Source organism: Symphalangus syndactylus, chromosome 3 (assembly GCF_028878055.3).
Source record: "Symphalangus syndactylus isolate Jambi chromosome 3, NHGRI_mSymSyn1-v2.1_pri, whole genome shotgun sequence".
NCBI classification, from domain to species: Eukaryota; Metazoa; Chordata; class Mammalia; order Primates; family Hylobatidae; genus Symphalangus; species Symphalangus syndactylus.
Window position 1 is genome coordinate 59994962 of NC_072425.2, and position 18477 is coordinate 60013438.

Genomic DNA, 18477 nt, shown 5'->3' on the forward strand with positions numbered 1-18477 from the left:
GAGACAGGGTTTCACCATGTTGGCCAGGATGGTCTTGATCTCCTGACCTTGTGATCCTCCTGCCTTGGCCTCCCAAAGTGCTGGGATTACAGGCATGAGCGACCACACCTGGCTATAAGAAGATTTTTAGGGCCATGAAACTAGTATGCCTGATACTACAATGGTGGATACATGTCATCATACATGTGTCCAAACCTATAGAATGTACAAGACCAAGAGAGTCTCACTGCAGACTTGGGGTGATGGTGATGTGTCCATGTAGGCTCCTCAGTTGTAACAAATGTACTTCTCTGGGTTCATTTGATAGTGGGGAAGGTGAGGGTGGGTAGACAATACATGAAAAATCTCTATACTTTCAGCTCCATTTTGCTGTGAACTTAAAACTGCTCTTTTAAAAATATTTTTTAAATTTTTTTCATAAAAACAAAAATTTAGATATTTTTCAATTATAAATGGGGATATGAAGGCTGAGGAGTAGCTGCTGGATTTGATAGCAATGGGCCTTGGGTGACATTGGCAGGATGCATTCAGCAGAAGCACAATCACAGTGGGTAGAGAAGTGGGCAGGGTGTGAGGAAGTGACTTCCAAAGAGTAAACACGACTCTCTCCAGCGGCCTGGCTGTGAAAGGAAAGAGGGGGGCAGATGTCCCATGATTGTGGGAGTCAAGGGAGATTTGTAGTTGTTGTTTTTAAAACATGAGAAAAGATGGAAAAATAAGAGACAACAATAGTAATGTTAGATATACCATAGATAGCAGGTAACTTGGGGTACTTTCACTGCAAGAAAATAATAATGTTGATCATTTAAATCAAATATTTACCAAACATTGACTATTGACTAAGCTGGGAATTAGACAGAAATAAATGAGTAAGACTCAACCCCAGCCACTCCTCAGAAGCTGCAGCTTGGACTCAGCTGGTGTCTCTTACAATTATTCTTGCACCTTCCTTGTTCCTGGGGTCCAGCCCAGAAAATGAAGGTAATCTGAATCAGAAGAACAATGGAGTTTGGCCTCGTGGAATTATAGGATTTTTGAGAATTCTTCCATCTCAGACACATGCTAATGATTTATTTCTATGATGTCTGTGAAAGAGAATCAAAGGCCACATTGGATATGACAGAAGACAAGTGCTGAGATTTGACATTATACTTCTTAGAGCACACTCAAACTGCTCCACCTCCATCTATTTCTTCCCTCACCAGCTTCTGTACCATTGGTTACAAGAGCCAGGCTTATTATTTGAGACATTATTGGAGACTGGAGACAGGTAGGAAATCCTCTTGCATCCTGGAAGTAGGATAGGTCATGGATATTTGAGAGCTCAAACTGTATCTAGAAAGATTGTCCATGAAAAAATGGGCCAGAGATATCCTACACTCAATTAATTAGAGCAAGGGCTAGCTGAGTAAGGGAAATAGTCCCCTTTAGCCCAACTGATAAAAGGATCCTAGTTCCCAAGGGGAGGTTTATCGGCTCTTGAAGGTGCCAAGCTAGTGTTCATATTCGCAGACCAAGCCTTGGGCTGCCGGGGAAATAAATCCAGCTTTGGTCTCAGTCGTTTGGAAACCGGGCTGGCAGAGTACTAGGGGAGATCTATGCAGCTCCTGGTATTAACTTCATTTAGTACTTGGCTGAAAACAGAGCTGGGGTTGAATGATTACAAGACAGACAGGAGCAAAAAAGCACAAATATGAGCCTGTTCCCTTAAGAAAAGGAGAAAATACCAACAGCTCCTTTGGAAGGAAAGGAAGAGTTCAATGTGATCCTGGCATTTTTTGTGTGAGATTATAAGCGGGGAAAAAAATGTCTGTGCAGTAGATAATAGGAGCCATCTTCTTGCATAATAATTTAAAAGGACCTATTGAAAGTTCTTTGCCTGAGTTCTGAGCAATGAAATCAGGGTCCATTATGCCCAGGATGCTCATTATTCCATCTCTGCTCCAATGTTTGATTTCCAGGGTGAAGAACAGGTCACAGTTGAGCAGGATTCTCCAAGAAACAAAGAAGACATGGAGGATGATGATGAGGAGATGCAACAAAAAGGGTACAGTCTTTAAAACAGGGAAATAACCAAGCCTACCTCCCATTTGGTTTTATTACTTTGTGTTATCCCCATTTGATTTTTTTTTTTTTTTTTTTTTTTGAGATGGAGTCTCACTTTGTCGCCCAGGCCAGAGTGCAATGACGCGATCTTGGCTCATTGCAACCTCCACCTCCTAAGTTCAAGTGATTCTCCTGTTTCAGCCTCCCAAGTAGCTGGAACTACAGGCGCATGCCACCATGCCTGGCTAATTTTTGTATTTTTAGTAGAGGCAGGGTTTCACCATGTTGGCCAGGCTGGTCTCGAACTCCTGACCTCAAATGATCCACCCACATCGACCTCCCAAAGTGTTGGGATTACAAGCATGAGCCACGGCACCGGGCCTCTCATTTGATTTTTAACATTTATTATAATTTATTAGAGATTGTCACAACCCATCCATCTACCCTCCCTACCCAACACCCTTTCCAGAAAAATTAATGAAGCTCTAAGATGATCAATGTGGCCAATTCAAACTGCTGATGCTCTGGGAACCCAATATGCAGATTTAAATTCACCCAGGACAGTCTTCTAATTAAAAGTGTAAATTACCAACTAATTGCTCCAGTCCATACGAATGCAGTTAATTCATCTTCTCAATGTCAATCAATAGCAATTGATTGCTCAAAACCCAATCCACTTTAAACGCAACAAACGGTTTCTCTTACCTTGTAATAGCCTCAAAGTATTCCAAGTTCTTACAACTCCATAAGGTAGGAGACACAAGATTAGTATCTTTATTTTTTGGACCAGAAAAATGAACCTCAGAGAAGTGACTTCCCCAAGTCAACTAGGAGAGGAAGAGAGTTAGGTCACAATTTCAGCTTCTGATTCCTAGTCCAGGATTGTCTGCCACCTATCATAACACTACAGTATTTGTCCATCTTCTATATTCCTACTTAAATTTGATTTTCATTCCTATGTCTCTGAGGAAATTTTTCTTTTTTTCTTTTTTAGAGGCAAGGGCTTACTCTGTTGCACAGGCTGGAGTTCAGTGGTGCTAATTTTAAATCTAGAAATAGATTTTTTTTTTTTTTTTTTTTTTTGAGACGAAGTCTTGCTCTGTTGCCCAGGCTAGAGTGCAGTGGCACAATCTCGGCTCACTGAAACCTCCACCTCCCAGGTTCAAGCAATTATCCTGCCTCAGCCTCCCGAGTAGCTGGGATTACAGGCATGCACCATCGTGCCTGGCTGATTTTTGCATTTTTAGTAGAGACAGGGTTTCACCATGTTGGCCAGGCTGGTCTTGAACTCCTGACCTCAGGTGGTCTGCTTGCCTCAGCCTCCCAAAGTGCTGGGATTACAGGTGCGAGCCACCATGCCCAGCCAGAAACATATTTTAATTTAAATCTATTCTGTCCAGCCTGTGCAACAGAGCAAGACCCCGTCCTGAGATCTGTCAAGCTCACTGCAGCCTCGACCTCCTGGGCTCAGGTGATCCTCCCACCTCAGCCTCACAAGTAACTGGAACTACAGGAGGAACTCTGGTTTACGTATCAGAAGATATCTCTGGAGTTGGCCAGAATTAGGGTTGGCAGCTCTTGTCACATATACATCGTCCCAAATATTTACCATATCAGAAACATAGCAAAGTTTTATCCTTCATTTTACTTTATGAGTCTCTGACCCGGAGGTAGTGAGAAATTCTCTTGGGTGGTCAGAGGCACTCAGGTTTCACTAATGTTAATGAGACTGAAACAGCCATCAGGAGGCTGGGAATTATTCAGCCTAGATAACCAAATGACCGAAGTGTCTACTTTCAGCTACTCTGCTTTATGCAGAGGTCAGATTGCCGTAATGGACTACACACATTCCCTGCAATTAAAGAACCTGATAGAGTCAACCTACAGTATGTGAATGTACCCTATTAAATGTCACCCTCTGCTGCTGCTGCTTTTTAACATATCTTCAGCTGAGAATAATACATCATTAGCCTTTCCTAAATCAGACCATGAAAAAATGTCTTCACTACACTTTTATTCACCCAATATTTTCTAGAGCACTGTTTCTAATTCTCAGTACACATATTCACACACATACATAATGATGAACGTTTCATGAAGTGATATCTATCATTCTTATGTATGAATGATACACTATGATACTTTTGATACTTTTATTCTTTCTTTTTTTTTTTTTTTTTTTTTTTGAGATGGAGTCTCGCTCTGCCTCCCAGGCTGGAATCCAATGGCGCAATTTTGGCTCACTGCAACCTCCGCCTCCCAGATTCAAGCGATTCTCCTGCCTCAGCCTCCCGAGTAGCTGGGATTACAGGCATGCGCCACCACACCCGGCTAATTTTTGTATTTTTAGTAGAGACAGGGTTTCACCATGTTGGCCATGCTGGTCTCAAACTCCTGACCTCAGTTGATTCACCCGCCTTGGCCTCCCAAAGTGCTGAGATTACAGGCTTGAGCCACCGCACCTGACCTTTTTTTTTTTTTTTCCCAATTGTGACAGGGGTGCAGTGGCACAATCATAGCTCACTGCAGCCTTGACCTCTCGGGCTCAAGTGATTTTCCCATGCAGCTGGGACCACAGGTTTGTGCCATCACACCAAGCTAATTTTTTTTTTTTTTTTTTTGTAGAGACAAGGTCTCACTGTGTTTCCCAGGCTGGTCTGAAACTCCTGGACTCAAATAATCCTTCTACTTTGGCCTCTCAAAGTGCTAGGATTACAGGCATGAGCCACACCTGGCCTCCTTCTAGTTTAATAGTGGTTACTATGTGGACTTCATAACCGGCTAATGGATCCCCAACTCAGAGCTGTAAAATACTTACACTCTGTACTTTTACTTTTAATCTAGCCTCAGCATGTAGTTTACTTCATGTTTTTGGTGTTTACTTCTCCTTGCCTTTTTGCTTTTATGTTGCAGGTGTTTGGAAAGGAGGTATGACACGGTATGTGGTTTCTGTAGGAAACACAAAACCACTCTTCGGCACATCATCTGGGGCATTTTATTAGCAGGTAAATAACAAAGATGGTTAGGAATACCACTGTCTTTATTTTTTTTTCAGGGATTCCCCCAAATATTAACTTTATGTGGAAAAAGATTAAACCTTTATTTTCCCCTAGACTTCACTGAATCATCGGGGGAGGTAGAGAAGTAAATCAAGAAGCCCTTTATAGGGGAAGCGTATGCAAATTGTTTCCCTACCCCATTTATGAGGCCTGAAGCTAATTTTTTTTTTCTTTGAGATGGAGTCTAGCTCTATTGTCCAGGCTGGAGTGCAATGGCACCATCTCAGCTCACTGCAACCTCCGCCTCCCGGGTTCAAGTGCTTCTCCTGCCTCAGCCTCCTGAGTAGCTGGGATTACAGGCACGCGCCACCACGTCCGGCTAATTTTTGTATTTTTAGTAGAGACAGGATTTCACTGTGTTAGCCAGGCTGGTCTTGAACTCCTGACCTCAGGTGATCTGCCCGCCTTGGCCTCCCAAAGTACTGGGATTACGAGTGTGAGCCACTGTGCCGGGCCCAGCAGCTAATTTTTGGAGTCACTTACTCTCCTCATTTTTATAGCCTTTGTTACTGTCAGGTGGATTTGAGGAGGTACGTTGGTTTACACAAATCCAGAAAACACAAGTGATTAACGCTTTATATGAATGCAACATGAGTAGCCTAGGGCCATCTAGCCCACTTGCTTGCCTGAAGGCAGGACAAGAATGTCTCCTGTTTTTACTCCCTCCAAAACAAAGAGCTCCTTGGCTCACTTTATTTGTTTTTTGTTTTGGTTTGTTTTTGTTTTTGTTTTGTTGTACTGTTATTTTTTGTTTTTCTTGAAGCCGAGCACACTGAACTTGGCCCATTTTAAAGAGCACTCCTGTCTATAAAACATAAGCACCCTGAACCAAGCCCACAGACATTAATCCCAGGCTGCTGCATGGCCAAGGTCAGTGGTTTTGCTGGTGCTCAGACAGTTGGAATAGGGAACAGTATGGTTGGTGAGCTTTCTGAGTACTGGGCCAGATAGTATTTTAGGATTTTCAGTATTTCAGACATAAGGTCAAAACCATGCCATTCTGCCACTGTAGTAACAAAGCAACCATAAACAATACATAAGTAGACAGACATGGCTGTATTCCAAAACAACTTTATTTCTAGAAGACACATACAAACTATCAATTGAAGACTCAATCACGAGGTTCAAACATTTGGAAAGGAAAGTCATAAAGGGTTGCAGCCTGCAAGGTGGCCATTCTGACAAGCTGGGAAGCGCAGTCTCCAACAGAAGCCAGAAATAAGTACTTTGAGGGAGGGAAGAATAAGACAGGAATTTATGCTGAAAGGATTGGCTAAGCATAAATATTTAATAAGCTATAGGGGGAGTCATGAATATTCATGAAGGCAGACACATGCACATGCACAATTGAGATTTATGCCTCTTTATGGAGCATGTGTATAAAAAAATAGCAGTGTTACCATGACCCGAGGGTGGAGTTTTCAGCCCTATGAAGTCAAAAGGTAAAGCAAAGAGCACAAAAACCCTCACTGTGCATCCTCCAAGAGTGGCCAGAACCACTCCATGGTCAGCAGTCTCATATCAGGAAGAAATGCCTTGTAAAACTGGTGAGCTGTCACGTCAAAATTCTAAAGAGGCAGGGCACGGTGGCTAACGCCTATAATCCCAGCACTTTTGGAGGCCAAGGCGGGTGGATCACCTGAGGTCAGGAGTTCAAGACCAGCCTGACCAACACAGTGAAACCCCGTGTCTACTAAAAATACAAAATTAACTGGGCATGGTGGCACATGCCTGTAATCCCAGGTACTTGGGAGGCTGAGGCAGGAGAATCGCTTGAACCTGGGAGGTGGAGGTTGCAGTGAGCCGAGATTGCACCATTGCACTCCAGCCTGGGCAACAAGAGCTCCGTATCAAACAAACAAAAACTCTACAGAGTCACCACCTCAGATGATTGGCTAAAGGCGATAGAGAAATGAGTCTTCCATTTCTTGTTTTCCAGAGCTGGTTTCTGCTGACTCCTTAGGAAGGAATTCTGGTTAGAGGTTGATAAGGAAGGGGCATACTGAGGCACATCTGACCTCCCATCCTGTCATGGCTGGGAACTCAGTTTTTAAGGTTTTTCTGGGATCCCCTTGGCCAAGACAGGGTCGATTCAGTTGGTTGGGTGTCTTAGGACTTTATTTTTATTTCTCAAAACACACAAATACAAACGTACTTGCCACCTGCAAAAACAAGTGGCAGGCCAGATTTAACCTGCAGATCATCTTTGCAGACCTTTAAGAATAGGAAACCTTATTCTTATCCTAGAATCTGCTCTTCAAAAGTAGCCACCTTGGTAATTGCCCCTACCTCCTTTCCTTAGACACTCTGTGTCCCTTAGAGAAGTAGTCTGTTGTTGGTAGGTCTATTCCTTCACTCAAGTTTAGGCCAAATCTGAACTGCAAACCACAAGAATCAGTACCTCTTTGCCAGTGGTCGCTTCAACACTTGGCCTTTCTCTGATAGTAACTCACCTGCCGAGACTGAATGCTAGCAGTAAAAATGGCCAGTACTTAGAGAGGCCCAATGATTGAGCATCAAGATTCAAGAACTCAGAATGTCTTGTAAGAATAAACAGACCTAGCACCCTGTCCTCCTAGCATTCATGGTGAAATTTTCGAGACTTGCTTTGAAAAATCTCAAAAGCCCCCATCAAAGAAGCCAGTAGCCATATCAAGAGCACTCCTGCATTCAATGATATTTAATGATATTAAACCTCCCCTCACCTGAGCCAGATCAAGGCTGAAGGCTGGAGGCTGGAGGCTGGAGGCTGGAGGCGTGTCCCAGTGGTTAGTGATGTTCAATGTTGTTTTTGCTTCCTGGACAGGTTATCTGGTTATGGTGATTGTGGCCTGTGTGCTGAACTTTCACAGAGCCCTTCCTCTTTTTGTGATCACCGTGGCTGCCATCTTCTTTGTTGTCTGGGATCACCTGATGGCCAAATATGAACATCGAATTGATGAGATGCTGTCTCCTGGCAGAAGGCTTCTAAACGGCCATTGGTTCTGGCTGAAGTGGTAAATGCAATTGGTTCTATTATTTCAGTTAAGAGAGATAGTAGTCTTTTCCAACACCATTTCAAAAATTTGTTCTGAAATTGCTTCCCTATTTATGGAATATGGAAGCTAGAAACACCCTAGGAAGTAATCTGTTACAATGTCTTCATTTTACAAACAGGAAATCAATGCCTAGATGGGGCAATGACTCATTTGAAATGTGTCCAAATGTCCTCACAAACTGCCTTAATATCAAGTGTATTAAATGATAAAATGTTGTCCAAAAGATGTTGAGCATATTACATTCCATGTGCTAAATGAAGGAGAGACACCTCCATGCCTACATATTAGGAAGTAGTTAGAAATATAGAATAGAGTGAAAGTTTTGTCATAGCAGGACGGCTTTTGCTCTCCCTCTGACCTGTCAGTGGAAGGACACCATGATCAATCAGTAATGTCTGTCCTGGCACAAGATAGGGAACAACACAAATGCCATCTAATCTCAGTACCTGTAAATAAATAATTGGGTTATAAGTACAAACTGATAGAGATTGGTGATGACGTGTCTGTAAAGGGCTTTAATTTTTACCAGCTTCTTTTCTTATACACGTTATACCCATTCTCTTTACAATTTATTTACAAAATGAGGATCATAGAACATATCCAGTCTTGAATTTGGTTATAGTTCCTATATGGTTGACCATTTATTTTGCCTACAAAATATTTGCTATTTTAAATATTATGATGAACACAAATCTTTATATCTATTTATGACTTATTTATTTATTGAGAAGGAGTCTCGTTTTTATCACCCAGGCTGGAGTGCAGTGGTACGATCTCCCCTCACTGCATCCTCCGTCTCCCGAGTTCAAGCGATTCTCCTGCCTCAGCCTCCTGAGTAGCTAGGACTACAGGTGCCCGCCACCATGCCTGGCTAATTTTTGTATTTTTAGTAGAGATGGGGTTTCACTGTGTTGGCCAGGATGGTCTCAAACTCCTGATCTCAGGTGATCCACCTGCCTCGGCCTCCCAAAAGTGCTGGGATTACAGGCATGAGCCACCATGCCTGGCCTATTTATGATTAATTTAAGTCAACTGGTATCTCATCCTTTACATTTCTTTATTGACTAGTGAATCCAAATGACTTTTTTTTTTTTTTTGAGACGTGTCACTCTGTCACCCCGGCTGGAGTGCAATGTTGCAACCTTGGCTCACTACAACCTCCGCCTCCCGGGCTCAAGTGATTCTCCTGCCTCAGCCTCCTGAGTAGCTGGGATTACAGGCACCTGCCACCATGCTGGGCTAATTTTTGTATTTTTAGTAGAGACGTCGTTTCATCATGTTGGCCAGGCTGGTCTTGAACTCCTGACCTCAGGTGATCCACCACCTCTGCCTCCCAAAGCGCTGAGATTACAGGCATGAGCCACCACGCCTGTCCCCAAATGATTTTTCAATCAGGCTTTCTTTTCCTCTAATTTCTTCCCGTGTGCCTTTTGATCATTAAAAATGTAGGGCTCTAAAAATTGTTTTGATGTTGAAGACTGCTAGCACTTTTTTTCATGACCCATGGGGCTGTGGTCAAAATAAAACTTAATTTTTTTCATTCATCATTCTTTCAATTTTATTCAATGGGAGATATCTACTCTATATTTTATAAAAATGCCAAAAGCCCATGACCCTTCTAAACACTATTAGTAATAGTCCAATGTTCACAGCCTTTTTTTTTTTTTTTTTTTTTTGAGACAGAGTCTTGCTCTGTCACCCAGGCTGGAGTGCAGTGGCGCCATCTTGGCTCACTGCAACCTCCACCTCCTGGGTTCAAATGATTCTCGTGCCTCAGCCTCCCAAGTAATTCAGCCTCCCATGTGCCGCCATACCCAGCTAATTTTTTTGTATTTTTAGTAGAGAAAGGGGTTTCACCATATTGCTCAGGCTGGTCTTTAACTCCTGGCCTCCAGTGATCCTCCTGCCTCAGCCTCCCAAAATGCTGGGGTTATAGGTGTCAGCCACTGTGCCCAGCCTTTTTTTAAAATTTTTAATTGTTGTGGGTACGTCATAGGTGTATATATATTTACGGAGTATATGAGATATTTTGATACAGGCATCACGGACATTTTTTAACATCAGAATTGCTGTCCCCTACAGTAATGAGAACTGTGACCTTGACCTAGTGCCCTAGTTTTCCTCCCTAGCCTGGGCCTGAGTGTCCCCTTTCTCCTTGTTACTTGCTCCCCTGCCAGCCTCAAAGCCAGGATCAGCCTGGCTACCTGCTCTGGATATGAAGCTGGCCTTCTTGGGAGGAAGGGCCTGTGAAGTGTTAGAGCGACCCTTTCCCATAGGACTCTGTGTCCTGCAGCAACTGCTGAGAGCTTTTCCCTCAGCCTCTTTCTGAGGGACCTCCTCTCCCTTCAGGTGGCCCCCTGAGCAGGACCTAAGACCAGTTCTCTCCCTCAAGACTAATGTGGGATCTACCAGGAAATTTCACACATCCTTGGCCTAATAAACTGGACTTGTGCAATCCCAACACAGCAGGCTTTCTGGCTCTGCTGTGCAAGCTATGAGTCCTGAGTCAGATTTGTCATGCTTGCTGGGCTCCCCTCCCTCTTGGAAGCTGGTGAGGTCCCCCAAGGGCAGATAACATATTCCAAGTTCTTCCTTAAAGGGAAGCAGGTAACACCTCACCTGTCCCCCAAAACAAAGGTGAAGAATCCCAGTAGTAGGAAGTGGAGGTTGCAGTGAGCCGAGATCGCTCCGTTCTACTCCAGCCTGGGCAACAGAGCAAGACTCCATCTCTCAAAAAAGAAATAATTTAAGCCTGATTATGATTCTCAAGTTAGCACAACAAATGATGCCAATGCCTCCCTTCCCCTTCTCTTAGGGTGATCTGGAGCTCCCTGGTCCTAGCAGTTATTTTCTGGTTGGCCTTTGACACCGCCAAATTGGGTCAACAGCAGCTGGTGTCCTTCGGTGGGCTCATAATGTACATTGTCCTGTTATTTCTATTTTCCAAGTACCCAACCAGAGTAAGTATCCAGTTGATCTTTTAGGTTCTTTTTTTCTTTTTCTCCCCATGTGTAAATTGCTCAAAATACTGATTGTGAGAGAATTTAACTATTGTTCAGTACTTTTCTTACCTTGATGGGATTATTTAATGTGGCCAGGGTGCCCTATCTTCCTGAACTTTCGTGGTACTGTTTGTTACTATTTCATGCTCCATTCTCAGTAATTGTCCAGTTACACAACCAGTGAGACGTTCTCTCCCTGTCAAGTCTAATTTCTTCTCGCATACCCTCCATCAAACACACAGAGAAAACCCATCCATTTTGATCCAGGTTTCCCCAGACCAGTAAAAAATCTAATATTCCTCCATTGGATCCTGCAGTTCATCAAAGTCCCATGCAGTTTGGGCATTTATACTCCAAAAATTTGTCCTTATACAATTTTCTTTTTAATAGTGAACTCAACTCTTATCCTAGTTCTGTCCACTGGTAACCCCGTGAGATGGGCAAGAATTCTGAGACATCAAAGCTCTCATATGTAACTCAAGATGGCAAACTCTGAAAGACTTTACCATTAAAAGCTTGACCCAAGGAAAAAAAACATTAATCAGAGACCAAGTTCAGCTAATACGTCCAAGTTCTTTGCCCCACTGAGGTGAACATCTCCATTGTCTGTTCCTCCAATGCCATAGTTCTTTTGAAGCCACTCAGCCCTGCACCACAGATGAAAGCAAATGACTATCCATTCCTGCTGCACATCCTGGGTCTGCGTTAGAGTTTATTGGTCTCTTTTACAATGAAATGACAGCCTCTTGATAGGGCAATATTTTATTTAATTCACTTACAGGTTGTCAGATCAACAAACCTTGGACACACAGAGAAATCATGTTCTGCCTTTCCATTTTCCAGACAGGGGAAATCATTATATGTATCCAGTACTTACAGCTTGACTAGGATAGCCAGATCCTGCCTCCTTTAATGGCCCTTCTTAGACTACTGTTTCTATCCAAGTAATTTATCAGGACATAATGGTTACTTAAATACTTTCCTGGACTGAAGACTTGAAACTCAGTTTTAGGGAGAAGGAATGCAATCCTGAGTTTGTTTTTGTTTTTTTCTTGAGATGGAGTCTCACTCTGTCGCCCAGGCTGGAGTGAAGTGGCGCAATCTCAGCTCACTGCAATCTTTGCCTCCTGGTTTCAAGCGATTCTCCCGCCTCAGCCTCCCGAGTAGCTGGGATTACAGGCATGCACCACCACGCCCGGCTTCTTTTTGTATTTTTAGTAGAGATGGGGTTTTGCCATGGTGGCGAGGCTGGTCTCAAACTCCTGAGCTCAGGTGATCTGCCCATCTTGGCCTCCCAAAGTGCTAGGATTACAGGCATGAGCCACTGTGCCTGGCCTGAGTTTTTTAAGGTATGTTTGTATCAAAGGGTTCTCTGCTTATGACAGCTTTAGCCTCCCAAAGAAGATGGGTGACAGGCCACATCTGATAGTGTGTCCAAGGAAATAGTGATCCATTAGACATTTATGCCGTGGCCTGCATTAATTTTCCTACTAAGATACATCACTTGATCTTTCTGTATAGGTTTACTGGAGACCTGTCTTATGGGGAATCGGGCTACAGTTTCTTCTTGGGCTCTTGATTCTAAGGACTGACCCTGGATTTATAGCTTTTGATTGGTTGGGCAGACAAGTTCAGGTAAGTTTGGTTCAAAAGAACACCTTTCTTTTATGGTGCTTTTAACATTGGAGGTAATCCTCAAGATGTGTCAGAAATGGGTTTATATGTCTGCATGAGTTGTCTCAAATTTTAATTCCGCATCATGGGTCAGACAAATAGGTTTGCTTATGTTGAGTATGTTAGTCTGTCTGGTTTGTTAACATTACTGCTGTTCTGTACCTATATCATCATTCCCTAATCCATTGCCCACATCCTCCTCCCCAAGGACTATCATACTTCTTAGATGTTTCCACAGACAAACAGGCTTCCTTTGCATCCAGTGCTAACTAATGCCACCTACAAGCCATGTATGGCTCCCAACACATTGCCACAGTCAACTCATTCTGTAGCATTCTGGAGTCAGACTGAATGTCAGAGATGTCAGGAAATTTGTATCCAGGAATATTTCAAAAATATGCTTCTACACCATTCACTGGAGGGGGCAAAGCTAAGAACATTAACTTTCCAAGTCTATCCAACACATTTGCTGGGTCCATCCTCTGAGAGCCTAGCATTCCTGTGTACTGTCTAATTTCCATTCATGTTGTTGGAATTAGATCTCTTTTTCTTTCTTTAACTCAGACTTTTCTGGAGTACACAGATGCCGGTGCTTCATTTGTCTTTGGTGAGAAATACAAAGACCACTTCTTTGCATTTAAGGTAAAGTCAAACCTTTTTTCTATGTAGTCGCTGCTATTTCAGCAGCTTCTGTCTTTGTAGATGTTCAGATAGAACTTAACTGACCAAAAACCAGGTATATACCTATTGGGCTGGTCAGAGGTGTGCAATACATCACTGCCCTTTTCCATTGACAATGTTATCTGAAGTTAGTGGACTGCACGCATTTTACCTTGTTACTATGGAGTTAAGGGAAACATCTAGAGGAAGTCAGAACTATTCAAATACTAGGGAATGGAGCTTGCAGCTTTATCTGAGATACTTAGGAAAAATCAAAAGGCTAATAGCACCTTGGGCCTTCAGGGAAAAGAATATTATGTTCCCAGCAACAAGTAGGCATGTGGCAGTGAATGGCTGATGGGTCCAGGATCAGTGACAGCTCTGTATTCGAAAGTCTCTCAGTCCCAGTCCTTGAGGCAGCCGGTCAACCACATCAACCTCTGTTTTAGAGCCATCCCCGTGCTAAACCTTTCTCATCTCTCCTTCAGCACAGCCTTTGCCTAGGCAGGACTAGAGGATAGGCCTTCTCCTAACTAAAGGAGAAACATTATTTTACAGGGGAAAGGCAGCTTGGCCCCATGGCTGGCCACAGTCAGTTCCTTCTTGAGGCTCCCACATGCCCCAGGAAGCCCGTCCTCCTCTGGGAAGTCCCTACAAACACTTGTCAATGAGTCAGAAACATGCATTCGGGTTTTCCTTCAGCTTTCTTTTTTTGTGGTGTGTTGTTATTCATATACTTCTAAATTGTTTTCTCACTTACAGACTCCAAATTTACCTCCAAATTACCCCAGCTTCAGTTAGGCCAACTTTTAGGCTGAAAAAAGATTCAGCCTAAAACATCAAACCAGCAGTTTAGTGGCAGGCTGGAGAGGAGAACCTCTACTGTTTGTAAGAAGCCTGCAGTTTATACAGCATTTCACTTAGCACCCTCCCCCAGCAACCTCTACCTGGCAGTTTAGCTGGTTTGATGTTTTAGGGCTGAGATAACTCAGCCATCTCTGAAAGGCCAAATGTTTATAGAGTGAGATAGAAATATGCTCATATCATGAAACGAATTCAGAATTGGAAAAAATAAAGTCATAAAGAAGGAATAGCTTGCTACCCAGACTATACAGGTGTTTTCAGGCCTTCCTCCTCCCCTCTTCCAGGGCAGTGGCCCCTATTCTTTCCTGCCAACGCAGAATCCTCTGCTAACATTCCAGAGATGAGCCTCTTTAACTCCCTCAAGCTTTCAGGAAGGCACTGCCTACCCATTAAAGCCAATAAAAGGCTCATCGTGAGTGAGCTCTGAATACTGGCACAAAATGTCTTTTAATATATATTATTAATAGATTTTTTTCTAAATTAGATCCTGTACAAATTGTCCTTGGTCATTCTGTGCCTCTGGTAGCAGCCTTCTCTGGCCAGTTAGCCGGGGAACAGTGGGGAGGGGGTACAGTAGGATGAGGCTGAGGAGGGACCCAACCCACAGCTCTTTGTGGTCTATGCAGGGTAGAAACTGCTCTCTGTGGAAACACTGGCTGCATTGAAGGCACCCAAAGAGCATCCGGAAAATAGGATCTAGGAAAATGCAATGTTTTTTTGTTTGTTTGTTTTGTTTGTTTTTGTGAGATGGACTCTTGCTCTGTCACCCAGGCTGGAGTGCAATGGCACAATCTTGGCTCTGCAACTACCACCTCCCAGGTTCAAGCAATCCTCCTGCCTCAGCCTCCCCAGTAGTTGGGATTACATGCATGCGCCACCACGCCTGGCTAATTTTTGTATTTTTAGTAGAGACAGGGTTTCATCATGTTGGCCAGGCTGCTCTCAAACTCCTGACCTCAGGTGATCCACCCACCTCGGCCTCCCAAAGTGCTGGGATTACAGGTGTGAGCCACAGAGCCCGGCCGGAAAATACAATGGCCTTTAACACAGAACTAAAGCAGCTTCCAAAATGCAGTCACTTTTTAGTAATTTGAAAATCTGTAGGTAAAATCACTATTATTTTAAAAGCTAGAAGAATGAATGTTTACTGCATAGAGGTCATGACAGATCCCTATTGACTTCAGTAGGGGGGCACCATGTTTGAGTGGCCAAAGAAAAGACCTGGAGCCAGCAAATGAGACATAGGGTTTATTGAGGGGACTCACATGCAGGGCAGTCCAGCGGCAGCAGGCTAGACAGGAGAACCACTACTGTTTGTAAAAGGCAGGCAGTTTATTTAGCATTCTCACTTAGTACCCTCCCCCAGCAACCTCCACCTCCCAACCTTCATTTAACCCAAAACAAAGGGCCTGGATCCCCTGTATGGCCTGCTTTCCACGGAATGGGCCAAGGGTTCAGATGTTCCTTATAGATAAGGAATGAATCTTTGGATCGGCCACTCCCAATTTCCTTAGTTTGGAACTCCAAACACACATGCTTAGACCATAGGGTCATTCTCAGGACATGCTGAAGTTATTGCTCTCAGGTGTGTCTGCCATCCAGTAGGAGGCACTATGTGTCAGCACCCACCATGCCTTACCTGATCTCTGCAGCTACTCAGAATAAGGCTCTGAGGTTGCTCACAATTTATCTCAACTTAGGTTACTCTGCTAACTAGTGGTGAAGCCCATGTCTTTTTAGCATCAGGACAAGAATATTTTCTGACAGCCTTCAGTGTATTGATCTAGGTATTACAAATCCCCCCATACTTCATTCCTTCTTTGAGCAAAAAAAGCTCACCATAGAAGACAGGGGAAGAAAGTCAAGTCCTGTGACAAATTAGAATAAAAGACTGTAGATAGGGAAGCTGCCTGATTAAAGTTCAAGAGGAGTTTCCCATATTTTTATGATGTTTCAGAGGGAGAAAAGGAGACAGAGAGGAGGCCTGATATAAAACCTGCTGGTGCAACTGGACCTATCATTAATCCATGTTTGTTTCTGTCCCCACAGATCCTGCCGATCGTGGTTTTTTTCAGCACTGTGATGTCCATGCTGTACTACCTGGGACTGATGCAGTGGATTATTAGAAAGGTACTGGGGTTGGGAGGGACTGGGTTACAGGTGTAGAGCTGATTATCTCAGGCACAAAGTCCTCAAGGCCTTTTATGCAGGTATTTACGAAGTGCCTTTCTCTTCCTACCATTATCCACCATCACCACCTAAGTGATTAGATTCAAAACCCCCAATCCTAAATGTGTCCATGGAGGGAATTTTATCTCAGAAGCTTCTAATAGGGCTTTGATTTGCAAACCACTGGATAGCTTCATGAAACTATAGCAGTTACTTCTTCAGCCGAGGAACTGAGGTCAGATACTGCTGGAGGAAATGATGTTATTCCTTCATCTTGGTTATCCACCCTGTGCTTATCTGTTTTCTTTTTTAAGCTACTCCTTAATTATATGTTACCTTGCTTAAAGAGGTTACAAAAGTAGACACTTCTGGTTTTGGAGGTGCTAGAGAAATTGAAGCAAAAAGGAGAAATAGCTTTTCACTCCTGAGGGAGTTTCATAAGCGTGAGTGTGCATGCATACACACATACACACACACACACACACACACACACAGCTGAAGAGTTCATGTCCTTCCTGCTGCCCTAGCCTCTGTGAGTCCTATGTTCATGTGTTAGATCAGAGGACGAGGAGATCTGTCAGCTAATTTGGATGCACCATACACAAGCACAGAGCAGTGCAGGCAGTGCTTGGGGCACAGCCACAGCCCTCCTTGATCCCCATAAATAAATCAAAATGTACAAAAAGAAAGAGAAAAGAGAGAAGAGAGAGAGGGAACCAGAATATAGGTAGCAGCAGAGTTCAGAATGACAGCAAGAACTCCAGGGCCCATAATTTTCTGTTTAAACCCCAAAACATTCAGAAGTGTTATGCTCTTGTCTAAACTAAAAAGCAAGGAGAGAGAATGCAACAGGAAGTCCTCATCCACCATCTCTAGTTCAAAGGCCAGTAGAAAAGTGGAACCAAAAACCAGGTTCATTTCAATTAAGTAAAAAAGACCAAACCTCAAATACATCCCGCTACATATGGGTGACTTTTGACAAAACAACTAAACTGTTCTGTGCTTTGGTTTCCTCTTTAATAAAATGAGTACAATTATATAGGACCTCTCTCAAAGAGTTATTGTAAGAATTAATTGCATTTTCTGGACTGTCAAGGGCTTAACACAGTGCCTGGAATGCAGTAAAGCCTTCCATGAGCATGTTAGCAATTGTCATTTATTACTTGTATACAATAGACCTATAGAAATTGATTTGTATAATGTTCAAGGTATATGCAATGACTCAGACTTACTACTCCAATAAGAGGATTTGCTTGGCCTGCTCTAGGGACTCAATAAGTTAAACTTACCTTTAGCTCCATCATTAGCTTGCTGACAAATGTTGAAGCCCTCAATATTTTACTCCAGTTTAAAGATTTTAATCCCTACTTTGAAGTTTTGAGTATACAAAAAGTTCTTTGCTGACTTTGTCCCTTTCTTCCTTTCAGGTTGGATGGATCATGCTAGTTACTACGGGATCATCTCCTATTGAATCTGTAGTTGCTTCTGGCAATATATTTGTTGGACAAGTAAGTTGTAATATCAACAAAACAAAACATCTGTTGAAATGGATCATCTCTTTCCAAAAAGCCAAATAAGAAAATAACACAATGTTCTTTTAGTGTAGAGAGAATGGTGTCAAAATAAGAAACCCCCAGTATTGGCAATATCCAGATTCCAGAGGGAGAAGGGAGAGAGAGAGAGAGAAAGAGACAGAGAGAGAGAGACAGAAAGAGAGAGAGAGAAATTCCTTTTAACAGTCTGGGTATGGTATTGTAGAATTGGGTTCTTGAGAACGTTTATGAAGAGGATGGAAGGTTGTCATTTTATTAAAGCATAGTCATAGAGCTTCTCATATAGATTCTCAATAAATCTGAATTTAGTGATTGTGAGGTATCTGGTCAACTCTTCAGAGGCTGGTAGCTCTTCCACTTGAATGGATTTCACTATCTCGAAAACTCCAAGCTACAAACATGGAACAGGCAG

At 43.0% G+C, this 18477-nt stretch overlaps 1 protein-coding gene across 5 annotated transcripts in view; it reads left to right on the forward strand.

The window, feature by feature from the left end:
- The window catches only part of SLC28A3 (solute carrier family 28 member 3), a 111460-nt gene that overhangs the window by 75577 nt on the left and 17406 nt on the right, over positions 1–18477 (forward strand). For all 5 annotated transcript variants that reach the window (XM_055272106.2, XM_055272107.2, XM_063636938.1 and 2 more), the window contains 8 exons: positions 1962–2047; positions 4960–5051; positions 7912–8101; positions 10959–11103; positions 12667–12780; positions 13384–13461; positions 16393–16473; positions 17940–18020. In XM_055272106.2, coding sequence (XP_055128081.1) covers positions 1962–2047; positions 4960–5051; positions 7912–8101; positions 10959–11103; positions 12667–12780; positions 13384–13461; positions 16393–16473; positions 17940–18020 — 867 coding nt within the window. The remainder of the gene's footprint in view (positions 1–1961; positions 2048–4959; positions 5052–7911; positions 8102–10958; positions 11104–12666; positions 12781–13383; positions 13462–16392; positions 16474–17939; positions 18021–18477) is intronic.